Here is a 25,910-nt window from a genome sequence, read left to right on the forward strand (position 1 = left end):
GCCAATAAGAGAATTGGAAGTCACACGAGCCGGCTGGTATAGCTGAGCGGTTCTAAGCAGTTCAGTCTGGAACAGCACGACCACTATGGTCACAGGTTTGAATCCTGCCTTGGGCATGGATGTGTGTGATGTCCTTAGGTTAGTTAGGTTTAAGTAGATGTGAATATTGGAAAAAATTTTTAAATGCTGTATCTGTACAAATCTAGATATTTTGTTAGAGTTTTTTTATTTGAGTGATAATTGCTTTATGATTACAATGGTATGCTCCGTTTAGACATACCTGTCAAAGTTCTTTTACTGCCACCTTTTGAATTTTTTTATAATTTACAGAAAATTTTTTTAATGCCAATCCAGAAAAGTTAGAGTTTTTTCTGTTGATTAGTACTATGTAGTATTATATTCTCTGTAAAGGAGAGCTACTTTTAAGTTGGACAGGTTTATTTATTTATTTATTTATTTATTTTTTTTTTTAAAAAAGCTTTTAAGAGTATGTCTTCACGGAAGTTGTTTCTTACTAATTTCTTTGTTACAATGTTTGTTTCTACTGTCTTTGTTGCAGTTACTTCTTTTCACTTTCATTGTTGCAGATATTTCGTACACTTTGTTGTAGTTTCTTGTCAGTTTCTTTGTCTGGGTTGTTCATTGCGGGTTTCTGTATTGTAGCCATTCAGTGCCGATTTGTTTAGTGAAGAGGCTTCTAAGAAATCTGAGACCATCCAGCGAGTTTTGTGTTTTGTGAGGAATTTGCCAGTTGACACAGTTGCAGTGTGTTTTGTGAAACAGACTGTTTGAAATGTCTTCTGACCGGGGCTACAGGACAGTGAAGTGTGCTGACTATTTACATATCCACAGAAGAGTGATATATAATACAAACAAAAAAACAGACTTTGTTCGGGTTGGAAATAAGTGTTTTCATTTGAAGACTCTGAATTAAATACCCATTATCAGTCAACTCAGAGGTAGGTGTTAGTCCTGTTAAGAAACCGTGGTCAGTAAAGTCGAGTCATAAGCTCTGTGTGTTGAAGACAGTGCAGAGAAATTACTAAAGCTATGGATGAATACACTACAGTAAAACTGACTACACTCTTCAAAGTAGAAATTCCATCTTCAGAAGAAAATGAACCAAAGCATTCTTGCACCTCTTGCCACGAATTTTTCACAAATATCAACTCAGCTGTTGAATATTGTGCATCCTACAGTTAAAAGGTGCAAGTTTTAACTATTATTCCAGAGGTATTTTCAAAGAACACAATTTTGAAACACATTCTATCAGTATCAAAGTACATGGCAAACAAATCAAGAAATGTGAGGTCTGTAAAAGGAATCTTTGGAAGACCAGATTCCTATTATTGTCATTCTGCAAATGCAGCTCACGTTCAAATAGTGCAGTCAGTTTATCTGGAAGACAAATGGGACTGCTCTCACCAGAGCACCAACAAAAAGACACTAATAACTGTAACAGTTGATAGTCAAAAAGTTGTGAAAGTGAAGAAGTACATGACTCGCAATATTAAAGAAACTTTTGCAATTTATAAGAGCAACTATAGAACTTCAGATATTAGAAGATCAAAATGTTGTGTACTACGACCTAAGTGGGTATTTCCACACACACCTAGAGAAAATTTTTTGTGTGTGTACTGTGCTAATTTTGAAATGTGTGTGGTAATTTTGAAGAACTCACTGGAGCAAGTGACCAACACTGATTGGGCGTGTGAAGTCATTAGTAGTCCGTGACGCAAAGAGAGAGACTTGTTTGTTTCATGAATGTAGTGCTGGAGAGACTTGTTTGTTTCAAGAATGTGGTGACTGTCTTGGAAAGGGAAGACTGTCTTTACATACACTTGGCCTGGAAGACATAGCAGATAACTCTGCAGAAATTATATATGTGGCATGGGAGGAAAATAAACTAATTAAGAAAACTGTTGCCTTTGACAGTTTCATTGATCAACTTGCAAATGGTCAGTGAAAGCAGTAACACACCAGCATCTGAAGAAATTGCAACAACAGCACATTGCAGAAGTGAAAGGGTGTGTACAGGCTGAAGAACTACGTTTAGTGCTTCACTGTGATTTTGCTGAGAACATGTCTGTAATTCTGCCACAAGAAGTACAAGGTTATCTTTGGAGTAATGACCAGGTTTCAATTTTTTAAAGGAGTGACTGACATTTTCAAAACAAGACCCCAAGCGTTGCAGTTACAGGTGATGACACACGACATGACTCGGCACATGCTTTGCTAAAAATGCGCAAAATTCAACTGCAAACAGAGGCAGAGAAGATCATTATTTCTCATGGAGCTCCTAATCATTTTAAAAATCATTACCAGCTGTTTGAATTGAGTTAAGTCGCTTGTGCTAACTGACTGGGTGTACGGTGCCACTGGTCACAGAAAGGAGCCTTGTGATGGTGTAGGAGGCCTGCTGAAGCACCATGCTACAAAACATAATCTTTCAAGACCAAATACAGCTGCAATTCAGAATGCTGAGGATTTTACAAGAGTCGTAAAATCTTACACATCCACAGCCCTAATGCTTTTGTACAAAGAGGAAATCGAAGAATTTCGTGAGCAGGAAAAAGAAGAATGGTCCAAACAAGCTCCTGTGAAAGGAATTCAGAAGACATTTTTGGACTCACAGTGATGGGCAAACTCATATTGCATGTACTTTAAAGACCAAGAAAGAAGAAATTTCGTTCATTTGGCCAACATCTCAGAAACAGCAGGATAATATTCTGATTCACAACCTGAGAAGGGGGATGTTTGTGGTGCGTGTGTATGACTGGTGGATTTCAGAGATTATAGACACCAGTTAAACGAAATTGTAGTGAACTTTATGCTACCATGGGTATCAGCTGCTGGATATAGGTTTCCAGCTGAAGGACAGCAACAATGCTATCAGTATCCAATTCCTGCTTACAATGTTTTGAAGACTATAATTGCTCCAGTTCTTAATGGTTCAATAGGACAGCATCACTCTATATCAAAGGAAGATACTGAAGCAGTGGAACACATTTTCAGTTCATTGACTGGCTAATTTCAGTACAAAACAGAGTGCACAGAAGTTGTATAAATTGAAACCTTTGAGTCTTGGGACCCTTCACAAATACATTTAGGAACCACTTAAAATGCTTTAAAAATGAGTCCCTTACTCATCTTTCAAAACTAAAATTATGTTAAATAAGGCTAGGTTATGATTTTTTATGAGCCTGTCATGTGATAATGTGGTAGTAAAAGAGGTTTTATGTACGACAAAAAATTCGATTGTTTATAAAACCTGTTCAACCTAAAAGTGGAAGCTCTCCTTTTCAGTGAATGTAGAACCATATACTACAAATCAACAGAAAAAAAAAAAAAATCAAAATTTTATTGATTTGCATTTTTAAAATTTTTCCATAAATTATAAAAAAGTTCGGAACACTATAGTAAAAGAACTTTACAATAAAATATCTAGAACTGTCTCAGAGACACAGCATTTAAAAAATTTTACCAAAATTCGCATCTTCAAAATGGTATGCGCAGTGTTACCTTTGGAGGGCTGTAACTCGGAGCAGAATGTTTTTGGAGGAAACAAAAAAATGTGTGTTCCTTGGAGAAGAAATAAAAACTCAGGTTCGTCGACGACATTGTAATTATGTCAGAGACAGAAAAGGACCTGGAAGAGCAGCTGAACGGAATGGACAGTGTCTTGATAGGAGGATGTAAGATGAACATCAACAAAAGAAAAACAAGGATAATGGAATGTAGTCAAATTAAATCAGATGATGCTGAGGGAATTAGATTAGGAAATGAGTCACTTAAAGTAGTAAAGGAGTTTTGCTATTTGGGGAGCAAAATAACTGATGATGGTTGAAGTAGAGAGGATATAAAATGTAGACTGGCAATGGCAAGGAAAGCGTTTCTGAAGAAGAGAAATTTGTTAACATGGTGTATAGATTTATGTGCCAGTAAGTCGTTTCTGAAAGTATTTGTATGGAAGTGAAACGTGGACAATAAATAGTTTGGACAAGAAGAGAATGGAAGCTTTCAAAATGTGGTGCTACAGAAGAATGCTGAAGACTAAATGAGTAGATCACATAACTAATGAGGAGGTATTGAATAGAATTGGAAAGAAGAGAAATTTGTGGTACAACTTGACAAGAAGGGATCGGTTGGAAGAGCATATTCTGAGGCATCAAGGGATCACAAATTTAGCATTGGAGGGCAGCGTGGAGGGTAAAAATCATAGAGGGAGACCAAGAGATGAATACACTAAGCAAATTCGGAAGGATGTAGGCTGCAGTAGGTACTGGGAGATGAAGAAGCTTGCACAGGATATAGTAGCATGGAGAGCTGCATCAAACCAGTCTCTGGACTGAAGACAACAAGAACAACAACAACAACAACAACAACAAGCCTTTGGTTTCCATTATTTCATAAATGTGTCTAAAGATTTTTACATCTCTTACCACAATTGCAATATTGTCTGCATATGCACATATCTGATTGTACTTCATCATTACTGTTCCTATCGTCTATTTTTCTTTTTTTCCCCCTATCAGACAAGCAGTGGTAAGTTAAACAGGACTGCAGGGAGACAATCAGCCTGTTTCACTCATCTTTAACGTTAAAAGCTCTGTCATTTTGTTGTTCACCTTTACTTTTGCCTTTGTGGCCTTCAATGTAAATTCACCTACCCTCCTTTGCTCATCTCATGTCCCCAAGCCTTTCAGGGCTTTATAAAATGCTGAATGTTTGAAGTTACAACCATGAAATACAAGGTCTTATGCAAGTGAAGGACATACTGAAGTTGGTTGAATCTCTAAGAATACAGCAGTTAGGACATGTGGAGAAGATGAGAGATGACAGGATTCCTAAACGATTGATAAAAAGCACACTGTATTCCACCAGAAGGAAGGGCCAACCAAGAGCTGGATGGCTGGACAATGTGTTGGCTGATCTCACAAAGATGAAAATTCAAGGATGAAAGAGAAAACCAGAGAAGAGTGAAGTATGTAGGTATCTTGCTGAGGAGGCCAAGGGTCATCAAGGGGTGTAACGTGAAAGAAGTGACATTCCAATGCCTCAAATACTTCAAGAGCAGGAGACAATAACTAAACTGGAGTTGACAGAAAATTGAGAGGAATGTGTGACCCATACAGAATCAGTAAGAACTAAGTCTACAAATTGAAGACATGAAATTTGATCCCAGACTTTTTTTTCACACAACCTCAAAGAAATCTTATGAACTCATTATTTATATCAAATTTTATATGGTGTCCAAATTAAATATCATTTTGGTCTCATTGTTTTGCTTGCTGCAGAGGGCAAAATTGTACATTATTCATGGTTAATTTCTCCTGGACTTCTTGCACCTACTATTTGTCACTATCTAATGAGATTTATGAACATAAACTTGAATAATGTAGAGGATTCAAAAACAAAAATGATAAAAAACTGGCCCTACAATAAATTTTTTGAAGTTGTGGTGCTGCTAGTCTTATTGACATAAATCCCTTTTATATTTTCATCTCAGTTTTTTCCACAAATTATCCCATCTTTCACTTGTTTCCCTCTACAACATGCCACTATTTGGTATGAAGAATATTGCTAAGTGTGGAGAACCAAATGCTGAGAAGATGACTAGTATCACTGACATCAGTAACTGATTAGCTGTACTCAAGAATTACACAACACAATGACATTATGGTAGTCTTTCAGTGTAACATTTCTCTAAATATTTTAAATTTCTATTTTGTGACTGAAAAGTGTGTAAGTATAAACTTCTCCATCAAGAACAGAAAAAAAATGCAACAACAGAACCTCGATTGAAATGGACTGAAGACAAACAGGAACATGACGATTACATAAAACAGGAGGAACTACAAAAAAACAAAAAGTATTTTTAGTGAATTTGAATCTCTGAGGCTGAAGTTATGAAAAATTTAGGTACTATTAAAGTACTGTGGACAAAGTAAATAGGGGATCACTTAAAATATTTGACATCATCAACCAACGAATTTTGCATGTATCAGGTTTGGCTTTAACCATTATTATTTGAGGTGGAGGAGGACTTCCACTGTCCCCTAGATATGCCTGATAAGAAAGGCAGTGATCAAGTACTGAAGCTACAAAGGTTGTGCCTCTTCAATGCTTATTTCCTCATCTATTATGTATGAATAAAGGTAGTGTGCTATATCTCAATAATGGGAATTACCAAATTGTTTCTTACCAAACCATCTCTGACGGCTAATACGAAGATGTCTGGCAGATGCCCAGATGAAATGTTGTGCATACTACAAAATTATGGGCAACTACATTCCCAAATCATCAAGCAGATAGAAGAAAGTGGAACACAGCATTAAGTAGCATAGATCTCTGGAGAGTCTCAAATGATATGTTTCAAATTTTCTTCCCTTTCAAATTATAAGTAACTAATTATAAGTAATCAGAAAAAGGTTCAGGTATCCTGCATGCATGCAAACATGCAAAGAACCTCATTTCCCCATTTCTGTTTCTTCTATACTTCTATGTTGTTAATACTTCAGTGCCATCCTGTCAGGTCATACCATGGGTTCCTGGGCAACTTTCACACCTACTCCTTTAACCATAATACCCCCCCCCCCCCTCCCCCAGCACCTTCAAAACCCCTTCCTCTAACCAGGAATGGAGCACCATGTTCACGAAGTTACATAAAAAGGTCAATTCTATACATATTTATCAATCCACTTGTCCACTTCTATACACATTTGTCAATCTGTTTTCATCAGTAAGTAGACTTTATCCTATGTATTCCCTTGTAACTTGCGTACTCTAGTCCGATAACATTGCCTACATTGCAATTGACAGTGCATGTAAGTATGAAATAAAATACAGATTCAACAGTTCATTTTTAAGCAACCACTAGTTTTCAAAACACGGTTATAAACAAACTTAGATGTAGATACTTACTGCAAATGTTATCTTGCAAAGGATATCTTCTGGGATTGTGCGATCATGCTTGTATACTTTGACATAAAATTTGTCAAGACTTGTGTCCATAACCTCCATGCAAATCCATACGTCACCCTCTCGAAATAATGCACCATAAAATTGAACTGTATATGGGCAATCAGAAGAGCGCATCGAGATATCTAGATCCATAAGCAGTCTTTTCTGTTCTTGGGTATTCACAGTAGCAGCTATTCTCTGGAAAACGGACACAAAAAGTAAATAAATTTTGACTTAAATTAACAACAAATTAACTGTTTTTATACATGTAATGTATCTCAAATCTAAATAAATTAATAGTGTCTAAAGGAAAATCACAAAGCTATGAACAGAATTCCATTTACATCAGAACTAGATAAATTCATTTTCTGGAGAATACTTTTAAAGGCATCTAACGCAAATTTTGATTTTCATATTTTTTCACTGCAATTAAAAAAATCATTGGAGTTTATGTCCAGTCTTATTCAAATTGCCAAATAATATTTACATGCAACATATTTTCCTCTGTCTCTAGTCTTCAATTGGCATAAGCCAGACGACTCTGAACAAAACAGTGTGATCCTGCAGGTTATATGCTTGTTAATAGTTCAGTGTCATCATGTCTGGTCATACCATTGGTTCCTGGGCAACTTTCACACCTACTCCTTGGAAAGTCATATTTCCTTTAACCATAATACATCCGGCACCCCCACCCAGCACCTCGAAAACCCCTTCCTCTAGCCAGGAATGGAGCACCATGTTCACAAAGCACGCTGTTCGGGAGTGGAATGGCAGGGAGACAGTATGATTGTGGTTCGATGAATCCTCTGCCATGCACTTAAATGTGAATTGCAGAGTAATCACAGGGCACTTTTTGCTTTAGTTACACAAAACAACGGGAGACAGAGACCGAGAATAATTTTACAACCAAAGATAAGGAAACTCTTATTTTCAGTTTTATAAAGCAAAATAGTAGTTCACCAAGTGGTGGTAGAAGACACACATAAAAGACAGTTGTAACTGTCAAGCTTTCGGAGCCAGTGGCTCCTTTTTCTGGCAGAAGGGGAAGGAAGAGGGGTGAAGGAAAAGGAATTGAGAGGTCTAGGACAAGGTGTAGATTTTGGGAAAGTCACCCAGAACCACAGGTCAGGAGAGACTTACCGTACAGGATGAGAACGAAAGAGTGTCCTTCCTTACAGGTGTAAGAAACTCTAGAATTTATTGAATTTATGAAAAAATGAATGAGCTGCTACATTTTAAACTTTGCTTTTAGAATTAACTCCAATTTTATATTTAAGTATCTAAATTTTTACCATAGTTTTTAACAGATTTGGATAAATCTAGAGTTCATGCACCTGTAAGTATGGCTTGTATGCTATGCAATATTCATTGAAGAATTTCTCTTACTTATAAAGAAAAGTATACCCGTAGCAACAAATGCAGCCAATAGTAAGTGAAAAAAATGAAGAAATTCCACACTTAAAAATATTTATTTTGTTATGTTTTTGAACTTCCACTTCTATGAGAGTGAATCCTGAATCCTTCCTGGTCACCCTGACAAAGTTTTATGAATTTATTTGTAAAAGTATAGACACTGGAAATTAAAATGTCCTGTGGTGCCTCTCCTGCTCTAAGTTGGCCCATTTGTCGTCCTACCCCCCCTTTTAACATGCTTTATTTCACTTGTAATACAAAATCCAATCCACAAAAAAGTGAGAGACCAAAAGCTGTGGTTCATACAGCAAGTATTTCCCAAAAGATCTGTTAAAAAGATGGTAAATATTGCATAGGCTTACAACTTCTTTAAGCTACAATTGGCAAGTGGGTTAGGCACAGTCAAAGGTTCCCCCGTGACTCAACATGCAGTAGGAGGTATCCCTTACACTACCATCCCACTTGCCAACTTGAGTACTGTCTTGTCTTATCATTAAATAAAAGGCACACTCTTTGAGAAAGCATGAAACCTGTCCAGCTGACCTTTCATCAACAGTCAATACTAAGATCTTAAGGTCCTGCATACCTGAAAAGCCTAATATAACTTTGGTGTAAATGGTACAAGAGACATTTTCTGCCAACCACTACTTGAACTCAATAGACAATCATCACATCAGCTCAGAACACACGAAGACATTTATTGCACCCTCCCATGGTCTGGGTATTTAAGCCAAAACTTCTTGTCCGAGACATGCAACATTCCACTGCCACACCCCAGTGGTAGGGGACTGACAGCACTTAGTATCCTCCAGCTCAGGAAATCCAAGTTTGCCATGCTTTTACATAACCATTACTGGCTCAACGCCTAGTTGGAGTATAAAGGATAGACAGAAATTAGACTTTCAAGACACAAACAGAAATGTTGTAGGGACTTTGGGCTCGTGTTCACCAAACAAACGCTCATAAAAAACTCTTGACTACTCCCCTGCCCCTAGATCTCTAGAGAGCACCTGTTGCCATCTGTAGTGATCAAACATAGGTTACAGATAAAAAGTGGAAAAGCTAAATCAGCATTCCCTGGAGTAATAAGAACCACGCACCTCCCAAATGCAAGTTCACAAGCACCAAGTCCCTGTCAATGGTGTAGAGTACATAATGAAATGTGGTATCTGTTGATTTTATTAATTCATTAAATCTAAATCTAGAGTTTTTGCTGAATATCATCTTATGTCAACATTATCACCAAAAGCACTTAATAGGCAAAGACCTGTATATTGTAATAAAAAAATAATTAAAAAACAATATTTTTCCACTACACTCTTAATCTATGAGAGAATGCCTAAAAACATTACTTTATTTGACATGGAAGAAATATTTTCACATTTTATCATGGATAACTAATACTTCTGCTGACAGTATGCTCAGATAAACGTCTATCTGTAACACTTCAAAATGATTTCATACATAATTGCAGTAGTCAGTATTATCAACCACTGTTTAGATCAATCAGAAGCCCATGGTCGGGGGATACTGCTGCTGACTCTCAATCACAAAACTCCAAGTTTGATTCCCAACTGGGCAGGAAATTCTCTTTTTCAGAACTGGATGTGTTATCATTTCACCATCAGCACCCAAATTGCCGAAATGGCGTCAAAATGACTTGTACCAGGCAGCCGAACTGACCAGAAGGGGACTCCTGGGAAAAAATATCATATACACATTTCTTTTTCTTTTCCTTTTTATATACGATCAGTGATATATTCTTGAACCGTGTGGACACTATCCCAGAAAGGTATGATCAATTTGTCCAATTTCCCACCCTAGTGAAAAACATCTCACCTGTAGGGTCTGTAGAACTACATACATCCCAGGACTTGACAAAGTTGCAAAAGCACTGCTGGAGAAACATGAACTATTCAATGAAGACCCTCCTCTGTAGAAACAATTCAAACAGGTGAACAATTATCTTCCTCCACAAAAGAAAATCGGTGCAAACTAGTGACACAGACACGAAGCACAGTAGTCATCAAGCACAGAAACTCACGAAAACCCTCAGTGATGACCACACCGGAGTTTCCGCCGAAATGTATAATGCAATCGCAGCTCATTATTTGCTACTAAATGGCAAAACCAAATACGATCTGAAAGGATGAAGCTACAAACATACGTCGAATAAAAGACTGCCCTTTCACTTTCGTGGAACTAGAGGATGAAGAATAACAAAGCTACAGGCCTAGACGACCTACGAGTTGCACAAAGTGATTCGGATGGGGCTAGACCATCACAAACTCGCAAAGATGTATACAGTCACAAGGGACAGCCAATTAATGCAGTTCTTCCAAAGCCTACTACAAAACAGGCCATTTTTTGTCACACTGAACAGCAACAAAAGCTGATGGAGAATCAAGAAGGCCAGTCTTCATCAAGGCAGTGTGCTGTCATCACTGCTGCACAGTATAATTTATGCCAACAATATAGCAGTTGCAGTCCGAGGAAGACTGTTTCAGGAGGTAAAAATGAAAATGACCGCAGTCCTTCAAGATCTGCAGAATACTATGACAACAACCATTTAAAGCCTAAACCATCCAAAGCACGTCTGTGCATTTCACTTGAGAAACAGATAAGCTAAGAAAAAAACTAAGTAACTTGGACGGGAACACAGCTACAACACTGGGACATCCCTTCATACCTCTGAGTAAAACTAATGCACAATTACTTTCCACTACCATTGTGGTTACATGAAGTTCAAAGTCTGCACTAATATTATACTCGCGCTCACTACAGCACACCAGGCTCATTGACACCATTCTTAATGAGACAGGCGACATCGTAACTCGTTGCCTACAACCGACTCCAGTTGACATAGTTTACCATCTTGCAGGCTTAGCACCCTCGGATATTAGATGAATAACAGTGGCAGATGTTGAGAAAAAACGGGAAAACTATTTCGGGCATTTCATATTTGGAAGCAAAGCACCACATCACACATTCTAGGCTGAAGTCTAGACAGAGCTTTCTTCGAACAACTAAATACAACTGTGGCAGAATAATGCAACTTGAAGTAATAGCCAAAACCTAAAGAAAGAGTCTGCTGCTGGTTTCCTATTACAACTAGCACATGCAGAAGACACTGAACAGACTGCAAACTGGTGTGATGTGGTGCAAACGAAACTTGAAGTGGTGCGGCTGCAATAGTGGAGACGCAACTTGCAAATGGGGAGCATGCTGAGCATATCTTTGTCTGCCTGAAGCCTGCATGCTGAATGACATGGTTTCAGCAAATGTTCCAGCAATGAAGACTGCCATATTCTGTTCCCTGAAATCAATTTGACACGTACAAAGTCTTGTGTATTTATTATAGATATGTTTTGAATTTGTATGTAATTGTACTTTCCTGACCTGGATACAAAAATAATAATTACATTCTTGCACTTTAGCACTAGTCCAGTTTGAGTAAAGAAATATACTGCAATAATCATGGTTGACATGGTCATAATGTACTGTCATCAAATGGACAGCTTAAATGCAGTTTTCCAAAAATACACCAGACTTAAAATTTACTCAGAAACAATGACAGAAAATGTCAATATTGCAATGGAATGAAGAAAGATTCAGGTACACATGGTGTCAATGATGGGGCCACTGAAATGGTTCATTGCACCACCTCATTCTATTGTTAGTTTGGCCATGACATATTAAGCAAGTCAACCACTCTTAAACTTTTTGATACATGGCAGATGGAGATGTGAAGCAGTACAGAGAGTAGCTTTTCAGCTACCACTTCTTCCAGTTTAAGCACACACTTGTACACACATACATTTAAACATATCCTTTGCAGCTACATGGAGTGTTTATGAGTAGATGCTTTGACTAACAGAGGGCCAATGGGATCGAAACTACTGATATTTTCTGCCCCTTTTATGATAATCCATGAAGAATATTGTGAGATACTATTTGAACACCATATGCAAGAACTCTAACTTGTGACAGCTTCATTATCAAAGCAGTAGGCAGCTGAGAAATATGCCAGTGAGGGCTGAAGTGGAGAAACACTCCTTACCCTCGCACCCTTCCACCCTGTGGCTGCCATTGGTCTGTGTTACTGGCCATCCTGAATATACTGTCTTACCAATAGACTTCAATGTCAGCCTTGTTGGGTTTCACTGTCATTTATGATCCCCCAGTTGACTTTTTTTATGTACAGCAGCAATTAGAAATGGGGAAACGTCTAGCAAAATGTACATGCAAACATCATATACACACTACAAGCAAGAAATAAATGACAAAAGCCTATATTTAACTGAATAAAACAACATTTATTGCAAGGGTTGGAGGACAGTGAATCGAGAAAAATCATTTCAGTTGCTGCATACACAGTACTAATATTAATAGATATCGACACAGCAGCTACTGATACCACCTATATATAAAGTATTTGACCAACATTAATCTGGATTGGTTGGTTGGTTGAGGATTAAGGGACTAAACAGTGAGGTCATCATTCCTTTGGACCAGGGATAGTTCATCTGGATTTTGTGACGTCTACCAGGGTCATGTTCTGATGTACAGGAGCAGTAAAATCTAAGCACTGAAGACAACACTCATGTCATGGCTGAGAAATAATTTACAGAGATGTATGTGTACTGGGCTAATACATCGATTGAAGGAGCGGAGGTAGGTGTGTGTGTGTGTTTTTCAGAACTCAATTATGGTGAGAGAAACCCCATATGCATCTGACTCCTACCAACCCAATTACGGGTTAAGGCAGTAATATAGCATAGATTGCATTCTAGGTGGGACATTCAGAACAGTGAGGAAGCTAAAAATATAGTGGACATCAGGTTGGACTGTCGAGAATAAAACAATGGCAGCAGATGGATGACCCTGGGGCTCTGTATGTGACAAGAGCTGTCCCATCCCTGATCCATACAATCAAGGCATTTAACAGCTCCCACTATTCAACAGAGAGCAATCCCTAAGAGGGGAAACTGTGTGCAGCAGAAAGAGGCAAACCACAGCTGAAAGCAATTAAAACAGAGTAAAAAAGGGATGAAAGAGGCAGCATGGAGGGCCAGAGGGAGGGGGGGGGGGGGGGGGCATTCCACTAGGACAGGAGCTACTGTCTGTAAGTATGTGGGAGATTGTTTGTTGGGTATAATAAAACTACAGGTTAGTCTGGTATGACCAATGCAGGTGGATTCCATTTGGAACAGGAGGAGGAACGCCATGCAACAGTAGTCTCCTTGATAGTACAGAGTTTTATTAGAAGGGCAGTAGCCCACTGTATAATGTTCCACCTCTATACGAGAAAAGGCCGTAATTGCACCCGCACATCCACACCTGTGATCATCGAAACAAGTGTGTGGTGGATTATCACCTATTTAGCCAAATGGTCAGTCAGTTCATTCCTATGGAATACCAACATGACCTGTGACCTAGAGAAAAAACAGCTGAGCAGGCAGTATAACTAATGACAGAGGTCATGAGTAGCACATATCACAGAGTGATGAGAGAAACAGTGGTCAATGTTGAGATTGCTTAGTGAGTCACTGCAAATTAAAACGCAGTCAATGGCAGCTTGTTTAATAAAATGCAGGGCTTTGTTAATGGCTATCATCTCCACAATACAAACACTGTGTGTTTCCAGCACCTGACAAGTGAGATAAGTAAAAGAAAAAAATATTCCACCTTATCCATGGTTTTAGAGCCATTGTGTAAATGATGGTAGCACCTTGCTAGCCTAGGAGAACTGAAAGGGTCACATGTCTAAAGGTCGCGAGGGGGGGGATCGGAATTTGAGGACTGTGGAATATGCAGGCCTTAATTCATGGCCTTGGTACCAACCAAGGGGGGTAGTGTGGAAAAACGCAAGGAGTAGATTTCAAGGTGCTTAGGCAGAGATCTCGGCAGATGACTGCAGGGTGCATTCCAACTGGTGACTCCGTCGAGGGCAGACGGCAGGGGCAATGCCCCTCTTATGCAAAACGAACATGATACGTTGGATGATGAAATTGTCAGATGGTGTTGCATATAACAACAGTTGGTACCATCAGCTGAAGAGAGAAGACTTCCACTTCAGCAAGGCAACTGTCTACGGGACTAATCTGTAAGGCACCAGTGACCAGTGGCCAGTTAAACACTGTGATGGTAGACTGGGTCAAACAATTTCAAAGCTGAAGGTGCCACAGAGCCATAAACCTGACAACCACAATTCAGTCAGAATGAGACTAGTGATTGTGGTGAAGCGCTGTGTCACCAAAATAGACATGGAGCCAACTATTCACAAATCTGGTGGGGTTTGATTTCTGTCTCGATACTGGAAAGTGCGTTCCCATTTATTGCCGGATCATGTAAAGACTGCTTCCATTTCTTCAAAATTTGATGTCGCACTGCCAGCACCTATCCACCGGTGTATCAAAATTTTCGACATCTAATTTCAGGCATACTGGAGATGTAAAGGTTAAACATAGGGTGAGGACAAATCCATGAGGTAGCCTATCATTTAGTGTCTTTGAAGAGCTTATCTGGCAGGTCATTCAGGGTCACACTGGCAACAAGATAAGCTCTTCAAAGATATTAAATGGCAAACTACATCAGAGATCTGTCCTTGCTCCATTGCTGTTTAATCTGTACATCTCTGATGCCTGAAACTCGATCTCTTAAGTTTGGGTATGGGAGCTGGCAGTGTGATGCTTGGAAGTGATAATGAATGTATTGTTGCAAATAACCTTGCCCAAGGCCTTTTCTTTTAAAATGGTAAGTTCAAATAGCATTATTTTGGAAATTTATATCATCACTTTATTATTGCTGTTTTTATAGATGGGGTTATAAGGAACTACTTTGCAAACAAACATAACCTAACATATATTTTGCTCTTTAAATGTCATTAAAAGTGCCACAGTTTCACTCAAAAGGCTTTAAGAAAAGTCCATGTTAAGTTCTTGAGGCAAATGACTAATGTTGAAGGCACATCTCTACCATTCGGAGAAGACTGAACATGAAACACAATGATCAAGAGTGAAGTAAAAGGCAAGTTTTGGTAACCTACTGTTTACCCTCTGACAATGAAAACTTGGAGGTGTGCAGCATATCATTTAAAGACATGTTAGGACTAACACACAAATGTGTGTTCACTGCGATTGAAAAACTGATGGGGGGGAACACGTCTTCAGAAACACCAGTGAAATAAACCTAACACACACAGTCACAAAGTGAAATAAACTCAAACTGAAACTTGTAAAAAGAAAGCTATACTCCTCTCCTAAATCTTCAAAACATTAGTTTAGTGATGGCCTCAACATTTACAGGATGTACAGGGTGTTCAAACTCAACAAAAACAATGATCATAGCTTGTTATTTCGTAGGTATCATGATGATACTTGTATGATTTGGGACTGAAAAAGATGAAAATCAAATGTGCAGTTGGGTCAGAAAAGTTTTCTTCTACACTGTGGCAAAAACTACATCCATACAAAGCTGGAAAGGCTACAAAAGCTCTCAACTCTGATAACACCGAATCATGTATGCCCTTGAGTACATCATCAACTTTGAGTGTCGACATGCAATAAGTTATTTCCATTCCTATACTAATACATTCCAACTTTTTTTACTGTCAGCAACTTTCAAATTATAGCTTGCACCTTCACATTGATGACACAGGGCAAAATTTCATGTGCTGTGGCATGGAGTATTGCTGAATGTGGTGTGAACGAGATCACTTCTTGTGTGCTGAAAGTTCTTTCTTCCAGTATCAATGAGAAATGAAATTTGCAAATAATGTGTGATAATGTGCTGGGCAGACTAAGAATCAAATAATATCAATTGTTATGACTTAAGCTGTTGCAAAAAATATTTAAATTCCGGGTTTCTGAATAATTCCATGTGCCCATTGACCAGGACTTTTACATAACTGAAAAGACAAAAAAGTAGTGTAGGAATATGATTCCAGGAGAAGTAGATGAAATGATTCACAGTGCTAAAGTCTTCCACCAGCCCTATGAAGTAATGATACTAACATTAGAAGACTTTTTGACTCTCCTACTGTAGCCGATAAATGTCTGGATGTGACTTCTCTTAAGATAAGCACTCTCAGCTGGATTCAAATTTCAAGAGAATATTTCCTTATGATTAAAGCGAGGCAGCCATTCAATCAGCTTGAAATATGGAAAGAATAACATATTCAAAAGCTATCAGTTATCAAGGCCATCATCAATCTTCAGAGTTTGCAGTCCTTAGGGGAAGAATATTCCTGAATGTGGCAAACGAGAAGACTTATTACTAATAACGGACTTTGTGGATGAAAAGTGTCTTCTATTTTACAGGGAACTTGTACCTAACAAGGAGTTTAATGTAGGAGAATTGACTGAATTGAACTTTCTATTCTGTGGATGTATGAACTAATTTCCACTCCCGGGATTGGAATGACTCCTTACCCTCTCCCTTAAAACCCACATCCTTTCATCTTTCCCTCTCCTTACCTCTTTCCTGATGAAGCAATCGTTGGTTGCGAAAGCTTGAATTTTGTGTGTATGTTTGTGTGTCTATCAACCTGCCAGCGCTTTCGTTTGGTAAGTTACATTATATATAATAGAGGGAAACATTCCACGTGGGAAAAATATATCTAAAAACAAAGATGATGTTGATAGACACACAAACAAACACAAACAAACATACACACAAAATTCAAGCTTTCGCAACCAACAGTTGCTTCTTCAGGAAAGAGGGAAGGAGAGGGAAAGACGAAAGGATGTGGGTTTTAAGGGAGAAGGTAAGGAGTCATTCCAATCCCGGGACCGGAAAGACTTACCTTAGGGGGAAAAAAGGACAGGTACGTACACACACACACACACACACACACACACACACACACACACACACACACACACACACACACACACCAATGTGCGGATGGATGTGCGCGCGTGCGTGCGTGCTCACGCACACATGCGCGAGTGTATACTGTCCTTTTTTCCCCCCTAAGGCAAGTCTTTCCGCTCCCGGGATTGGAATGACTCCTTACCCTCTCCCTTAAAACCCACATCCTTTCGTCTTTCCCTCTCCTTCCTTCTTTCCTGAAAAAGCAACCGTTGGTTGCTAAAGCTTGAATTTTGTGTGATGTTTGTGTGTCTATCAACATGCCAGCACTTTCATTTGGTATCAGCGTCATCACAAACTATTTTTTGCTTCTTCTTAAAAAATTTCGCTTTTTTATTTACTACCTTTCCCTACATAAAACTAATACTGCAAATGAGAGCTTACCAACTGCACAAAATGGCGCGCAAAGGCCAAAAGTTGTCAGTAACAAATTAGTTCTCATTTTGCTTGCTTACTGAACAGAAATACTATTCTAGGAAGAAAAGAACTGCTTCTCCTTTGAGTTCAATGGAAAGATGATATTCTATTAATCATAAGTAACTGTTAGAAAATGTTGCAGTCATTTTCATCCAAACAGCCAATTTAATTTTGGTAGCATTCGGGCAAATTTCATTTGCATGCTATTTAATAAATCAAAAATTAACTTTTATGATATGTAAACATGTTGATATGTAGCAGCACACTGAATACAGGGATGCATCTTGCATGACATCTACAATCATAAACAAAGGATACAATGTAAATGTGAGGATAGTGCATGGCATGTGCTGTATTGGTAGATGTTGTTATTGAACTTGAAATAAACACGGGGTTACGGTTCGAAAGTGAACATAAATGCTTTTATTAACATGCACAGAACAAATGTAACACAATGGTAGACAAAACCCATCCATGTTAATAGGAACATCTATAAGCGTCTGTAGCAACTGCGGCAAAGATAAATATGTAGCAGGGGCATCAATTCTAAATTCCAACGCCCCCATTAGAAGCGATGTCTCTCAGTACTTCATTCTCCGAGTCCAAATTCTTGTGTTGGTTGCTGACGTCTGGTTCTTGGCAATAGCTTTGTCATCATATCTGCAGGCATTCCATTTGCGGAAATTTGCTCCACTGTGATTTCTCCTGTATCTCTCTTTTCCCTGATGAAATGATGCCTGGTGTCAATGTGTTTAGTGCGACCTTTGCATCCACTTGTCTTTGACAGATCAAGTGCACCTTTGTTGTCGCAAAACAATCTTATCGGACCCTCTTTTGGGAAAGGGGATATCTCTCTTTGCAGACCTTGCAGCCGAAGTGCTTCCTGACATGCAGAAGTTAAAACTATGTTTTCTGCTTCTATCACCAAGAGAGCTACTGCTGGTTGTTTTTCACTATTCCATGAAATTACTGCACCTTGTGACATAAATAAAAAACCAGTGGTTGATTTTCTATCTCCAATGTCCCCAGCCCAGTCAGCATCAGTGTATCCTGTGATATCATGATCTTATTTGGAAAATTGTAGCTTGAAGTATTTAGTTCTCTTTATATACCTTAGGATTCGCTTTACAGCTTGCCAGTGGGATATTCCAGGGTTATTATTAAACCAACTCAACTCCAATTGTGTAACTAGATCTGGTAAAGTACCTAGCTGTGCAAAAGTCAGGCTACCTATGGCTTCTTTATATGGGACTTTCTTCGTGGTATCTCTTTTTCTCTCTGTTTTTGGGCTCATTTCATGAGTTAATACTTTGTTATTGTCAAGCAGAGTGGATACTGGATTACAGTCTTCCATGTTATACTTTCATAAAATCTGATTTATGTAATGAATCTGATCCAACCATAAAAGTCCAAACTTACGATCTCTTGTCACTCGGATCCCTAGACAATTGGATACTTCTCCAAGGTCCTTTAGTTTAAGTTGTTCCTTTAGTTGTTCTTTAAATGCAATTTTCTGTTGCATACCGTTACAAAATATCAGCATGCCATCTATGTTAATAGCTACACTTCATATATCACTTCCTTGGTTTCTGTGATACACATGGATCAGTGGTGGATCGGCTGAAATTTAAACTTAGTAGAACTTCGTCCAGTTTGATATTCCAACAGTGACTTCCCTGTTTATGTCCATACACTGCTTTCTTGAGTCTTAATACCTTCATATTTGACTGTTTTTGTCACGTAGTCAATTGTGGGAATTTTAACATAAATTTCTTCTTTCAACTCATCTTGCAAAAATGCTGTCACCACACCACAATGCTCAATGTCCAAGTAGTATTTAGCAGTTAGAATAAAAACAAATATCTGAGTGAACTGTATTGTATCACTGGTGAGTATGTTTCTTCATAGTCTAAACCTTTTAACTCGTGAACATCCCTTAACTACAAGCTGATCTTTATGGCAAATTACCTGTCCTTTTAAGTATCTTTTTATCTTACAGACCCACCTAGCATCAATTGCTTTTTTTGCCTTGAGGCAGGATAGCTCATTGCCAAGTTTTATTTTCCGCATGCGACTTCAATTCTTCTTCTATTGCTTGAAATCATTTATCTGAATCTTTGGTTTGCAAAGCTTCTTCCAAAGTTGATGGCTCTGATTCTTGTGAATCTTCTTTAGTACAACAGGTCACATAATCATCCATCTTCTTCGATATGGGTATTCTGGAAGATCATCTTAGCACTTGAGGCAGTTCTGATTCTCCTTCTATTTCACTTGAGCCTGTTTCTTCTGAAATGCTGTTATCTGATCTTTTGTCCCTTGAGTCATCTTGAATCCTAATGTTCTCCTCCTTATTTGTGAATGGAATAAATATATGATTTGGTTCCAGCAAACGATCACATGTTCCTGGCTTGTTATTACTCTCTCGGATTATTTCTTCTGTAAATATCACATCTCTGGATTTAATGATTCTTTGTTGAACCTGATGGAACAACCGGTATGCCTTGCTGTCTTCACAGTGTCGGACAAGTATGCTCTGAACACATTTCTTGTCCCATTTGCACCTAATGGTTTTTGGTATGTGGACAGATGCCTTACTGCCGATTAATCTTAAATATCAGAGGTCAGGTTTCTTTCCTGAGAAAGCTTCCTCTGGCGTTATGTTGTTCAAAGCTATTGTCAGTGATCTGTTGATGAGAAACTGCGGTGGAGACTGCTTCTCCCCATAAATTCGTAGGTAATTTTACCTTTCTGCAACACCATTTTGTTCTGGAGTGTAGGGAACAGTGGTTTCATGCTTAACTCCTTCTTCCCTTAAAAATTTCATCAGTCTTTCGTTTACATATTCTTTACCATTATCAGTCGCAAGATACAAAGCCTTTCGCCTGACTGATTCCCTATGAATTTATAAAATTGCGCATAATGTCAGGTATTTGGTATTTATTGCTTACAGTGTACAAAAATCTTTCTAGAGCAATCATCAATCAGAGTTAGAAAATATTTAGCTCCACCAATCTATGTGGTTTGCATTGGACCACACAAATCTGATTGCACTAACTCCAAAATTCTTTTATCTCTAGAAGTGGAGTGAGGAAAGGAAAATCTAATTCGCTTACCTTCTAGGCACGTAACGCACGGAGTGTCGACGGCTCCTTTACATTTCATGCCATTAGCCAAACCGTTTCATAATTATTCTATCGCATCTGAGTGTAGGTGGCCTAATCTTCTGTGCCATAGATTCGCATCAATAGACAAGGATGCATATTTTGTTTCTGCACACTGATTACTTGGTTGGTCCAGCCTATACATTCTGTTGATTGACGATGCTGTAGGTATCAATTTCTTCCCTGTATCTCAAATGCTACACCCTCTATTGTCAAAAATGACTGAGTAACCCTGTTGCACTATTTTGCTTACAGAAAGTAAACTTGTACTCAACTGAAGAACATAAAATACATCTGCCACCTTAATATTTATTTTCTCTCTGCCTGTCACAGCTTTAATATATGTGCAACCTGTTCCTTTAATGGGAAAATTTTCATTGTTGGTCACAGCCACTTGTGAACTGGGAACTAACGATACGAAATTTAAATCACATGGATGGTTTGACATGTGAGCTGATGCAACACAATCCACAAATCAGTCTTTGTATATAGCTTTAGTTGATGGTGGCATCATGAAGAATCCCTTGTAACCAGATTCTTTAGTTACTGATTTTTTGCTTGTCTTGTTTTTACTGTGACAGTTTTGCGCTGTGTGTCCATATTTGTTACAGTTTCAACATCTTGGACCTCTGGGATTGTGGTGTGAGCTGATTCGCTTTTTTTTTATTCGCCTGGAGAGCCACATCATTAACATACGAGTTGCCACATGCTTCATCCTTTACTTCCAGTAGTAATTTGTTTTTAATGGAATCGCCCATTATCGGCATGTTGGAGTTCTCTAAACCCATTATCATTGGTTTGTACACATTAGGTAGCCCAGGTAACAAGAGACATCCTATCCACTCGTCTTTCACTTCAAAGTTAAGATCAGTCAATTTATTTGACGTTGAAATTATTCTCGACACACATTCTTCCACAGATGAACAGTTCTCTAATCGTGTTGTTAAAAGCATTCTCAACAAGCCTATTCTTTGATAAAGTCCTGAATCCTCGCCAGTTTGTTTTAATTTATCCCACACTTCTTTTGCAGACGACGTGCTCTGCAGATGCACATAAATAGCAGGACCAACTAATAAGATTATTTTGGCCCTTGTGGTGCATATCTTAACTTCATCTTTGATCTCGCCGTTATACATTGCCACAATTGTTTGTGCTGTAAATAAGTTTTCATTGCAAATTGCCATGTATTTTAATTTTCTTTTCCTTTCAGTTTTTTTTCAATTAACGGCAAGGAATTAGCACTGACTGAACTCATGAGATCGGCGTTCTGTACCTGTGTCTTGACGTGACGAAAAAAACATAGTTTTTATTCACTTCAAATAAACTGCTGTGTGACTGTGCCTGGGCCCACAACCTGTTATTGAACTTGAAATAAACACGGGTTTACAGTTTGAAAGTAAACATAAAAGCTTTTATTAACACACACACAACGAATGTAACAAGGGTACGCAAAACACATACACATAAATAGGAACATCTATAAAAATGTCCGTAGCAACTGCAGCAAAGGTAATATGTAGCAGAGGCATCAATTCTAAATTCCAACAGTAGAGGACAGAAGGCACCAAGGAAGCTTTGTGCTGTTACGAATCTTTCACATCTTCCAGCAATATTTAAGAGATAATGTAGCTTACTACTCAATGGAGTAAGAGAAGTTGCAGAATTATCAATGAAAACTGCTGGTAAAGAATCTACTGCTGAAAACTATGGTGACACGGACATAGTGGCCCATGTTGATACTAAAGTGCGCGTCACATATCTTGGCGGCCGAGTTTAGGTTCGTTCTGCGCATCTGACGTCACAAAACACAGTCAGCCAATGAACAGAGACCGACGTTGCCAGATCTCGACAGCAGTGCAGAGCACGGACGAGTGTCTTCAGTTTTAGAAACGTTCAGTCATAAATAAAGTAATAGAACAAAAGCAATGTCTTGATAGCAGACTTTCTTTTACAGAAAGTTTGGAAAAAGCATTCTTTATACCAATGGCTTCATATTCTACTAATTAATTAAACCAAACAAGCAATAAGACTCCTAATTCAGGCGATAGCAAGGAAAGGTGTTTGTTCCAATCTCACGAACTGCTTTTTCGCAATAAAGAACAGCGGTAATTGTTTATTTCCTATTGTACTTCGACGAAGCGTGAGTAATTCATAGTCATACCAACAGTGTTTATAAGTAGTTGCATGAGGTGTTAGAGTCTTTATAAAGTTACACTGCTCGATGAGCTGGGGTAGCGGAACGGTTAAGGTGTTGGGCTGACAAGTGAGAGGTTACGAGTTCAATCCTTGTGTGGTGCTTAATATTTTCTTTATTTAAAAACAATATTGGAGTGCCTTACTTCACGAATTTTATTCGTTTGAATGAAATTTCTAGTGCTTTGCCTCTTCATTAACTTTTTCGCTGCTGCAGACACGTGCTCCCCGCATTCCGCGCTGTGCGCGATTTTGTCATCACTGCACTTCTCGCCTGTGCAGACACATGGTGTTCCCACTGCTTTGACACACTTATCATTCGATTTCACAAAAACTATTTGGCCAAAAAATTTGATTTTTACACGTTTTCTTGCCTGATACCTTCCCCCCATAAATGACTTAATTTTGTTTGGATGTGCAGCATTAAATGTAGTAAACCATTGCACGAAATTTTGAAGAGTTTGCAGAGGTTAAAGTCCATAGCGTATACTTTCCGTATGGACGATTTTAGTTGCCACAATGTTGAGAATGAAATGTGGACAAGATACCTAAATTTCATATAATATTTACTGTATAACAACATCTCATTTAATTTAAGTACCACAAAGGTGTCATATGTAATATCGAGAAATATTCCGTCTTTCGCGACTGTAATAAAAGTTTTATATACACACGGCGCGTTTGGCTTTATTTTAAAGCACTTCCATCGATGAAAGGTATGGCACATACACAATGGTATTCATGTTCTATTTCTTGTTTTTGTTCCACAGTCGCAGTTTTACCAATGGTATTGAAATATATCCCTCTTCTGCAACTGTAATAAGCAACTTATTTACACCAGATGCGTTTCTCTCTTTTGAAGCATCATAAGAGGACTGTATTTTGTGTGCCAAGTCACCTTTCGTAGTTTTGTGCTGCGGTAGCACAATATTCAACGTTTGTGTTGGCTCATCAGTGTTTTAGCAAATAAATGCTGTTTGTGTGTGCCACACACAAAATTATATTTGACATAGCTCTGAGCACTTCACTGACAGACGGTATATTCAAGTCCTAATGTTTTTGTAAGTCCACAGTTTTGTTTAATGTATTTTGTCTACTTCCTTTTGATTGACTGAAGTGCTTTAAAATAAAGTCAAACGTGCCCAGTGTAAGTAAAACTTTTGTTACAATAGCGAAAGGTGGAATATTTCTCAATATTACATACGACACTTATGTGGTACTTAAATTAAATAAAATATATAGCTATCTTGTCCACATTTCATTCTCAACATTGTGGCAACTAAAATCGACCAGACGGAAAGTATACTCTATGGACTTTTACCTCTGCAAACTCTTCAAAATTTCGTGCAAAGGTTTACTATATTTAATGCTGCATAATAACTGCGTTGAACATCGAAACAAAATTAAGTCATTTATGGGGGGGAAGGTATCAGTCAAGAAGATAGGTAAAAATCTAATTTTTGAGCCCAATTGTTTTTGTGGAATCGAATGATAAAGAGTGTCAAAGCAGTCGGAACACAATGTGTCTGCACAGGCGAGCAGTGCAGTGACAAAATCGCCCACAGCGCGGAATGCAGGGAGCACGTCTTTGTAGCAGCGAAAGGGTTAATGCTGCCGTGGTGGCTTTATTTCATGAACTGCGCGCTCCCCCCTACACGTAAGCTTGCGCACTATGCTATACTATGGCGCTGCTTCTATTGGCGCGTGCAACTGGCAACGCAGCAGTCTCCAGCGTCTGGGCGGGCATGCGCGAGCCGCCAAGATAAAAGAATTCAACTATAGTAAAGTACTAGATGTCAAAGGTTTGAGCAAATTTTGTCACAGTTGTGTGAAACGGATCCCAGATCATGAAACGCAATATGAACTATAGAGAATCAAGTGCAGGGAGTTGCCAGCCTGTTTACCATATCAGCTGCCTCCTGTTTCCTGATATAAGGGAAGTACCCTGGTCATGGGACAGTGAACCTTTCCTTGAGGATCAAAAATGTGCTCCACTTGCAACTGACACTAATGTGCAGAAGTTAGAATGTGTGGGACATGTACGGGAAAGACTTGGCCCTAGAGTTAAGAAGCTGACGCAAGATCTGTCAGGAAAAATTATCTGATGAAAGGAATAAAACAAGAGGGTTACATACATTGCTTAGCTATAAGAAAGGATGCGGGGAACCTGAAAAACATGGGCCTTATATTTCGATAAAATGTCCACAGACAATAATCCTATCCACAACTTGTACCTGAAGGGAAGTTAATAATGGTGCGGCTTCCAAAGGTCAATTGCTGGAGATGATGAATATCATCACAAGAATTCTCTACCAATTGCTGTAACGGAAGTCATCAAATATATATTCACAGACCTTTCAAATGAAAACTTATTCAATAAATGTCTTCATGGTGATATCAAAACCCAAATGCGAGTTTTAACCAATGTGTATGGGAAAGATTGCCAAAAAGCATTTTTCTGGGAAGAAATGCAGTTGCTATTGGTGTTTATGATACAGTTTCATGTTTTTAATGATGGTGTGCAAAGCAGAAAATATCTTTTAGAGAAAATACAACTAAGCCTGAAGTGAATGATATGAAAGCTTTGTGTGTGATAGAGAGGGCATAGTTTTTGGGGGTGACACAATCAAGAAGAGTTTCATAGAAATGTGAAAAGGAAGAAAACTGTTACACAAAGTGAAAAGAGAAGCAGCTTATGGTGCTGGACGGTTCTAAAAGAATCCAAAACACAAGCAGAAACTTTAATGGGCATTTTCCGCAAAACAAATTTGTGTATATAGGTACATATAACAAAGTATAAGTCATATTACTTCCAAACTTGGTATGCTTACAAAACCCAACCTCCTAAATGCAAAATAGAATTTTCCGAATCTATTAAAAATGTAGCAG

The 25,910-nt window shown here is 38.4% G+C and overlaps 1 protein-coding gene across 1 annotated transcript in view; it reads right to left on the reverse strand.

Annotated features, from left to right (window-relative positions):
* LOC124595114 (dual specificity mitogen-activated protein kinase kinase 6) overlaps positions 1 to 25,910 on the reverse strand; it is a 49,404-nt gene that overhangs the window by 8,884 nt on the left and 14,610 nt on the right. Inside the window, exon 5 of the mRNA XM_047133712.1 lies at positions 6,925 to 7,161. Coding sequence (XP_046989668.1) covers positions 6,925 to 7,161 — 237 coding nt within the window. The remainder of the gene's footprint in view (positions 1 to 6,924; positions 7,162 to 25,910) is intronic.

The sequence above is a fragment of the Schistocerca americana genome, chromosome 2 (assembly GCF_021461395.2).
Source record: "Schistocerca americana isolate TAMUIC-IGC-003095 chromosome 2, iqSchAmer2.1, whole genome shotgun sequence".
Classification (NCBI taxonomy): domain Eukaryota; kingdom Metazoa; phylum Arthropoda; class Insecta; order Orthoptera; family Acrididae; genus Schistocerca; species Schistocerca americana.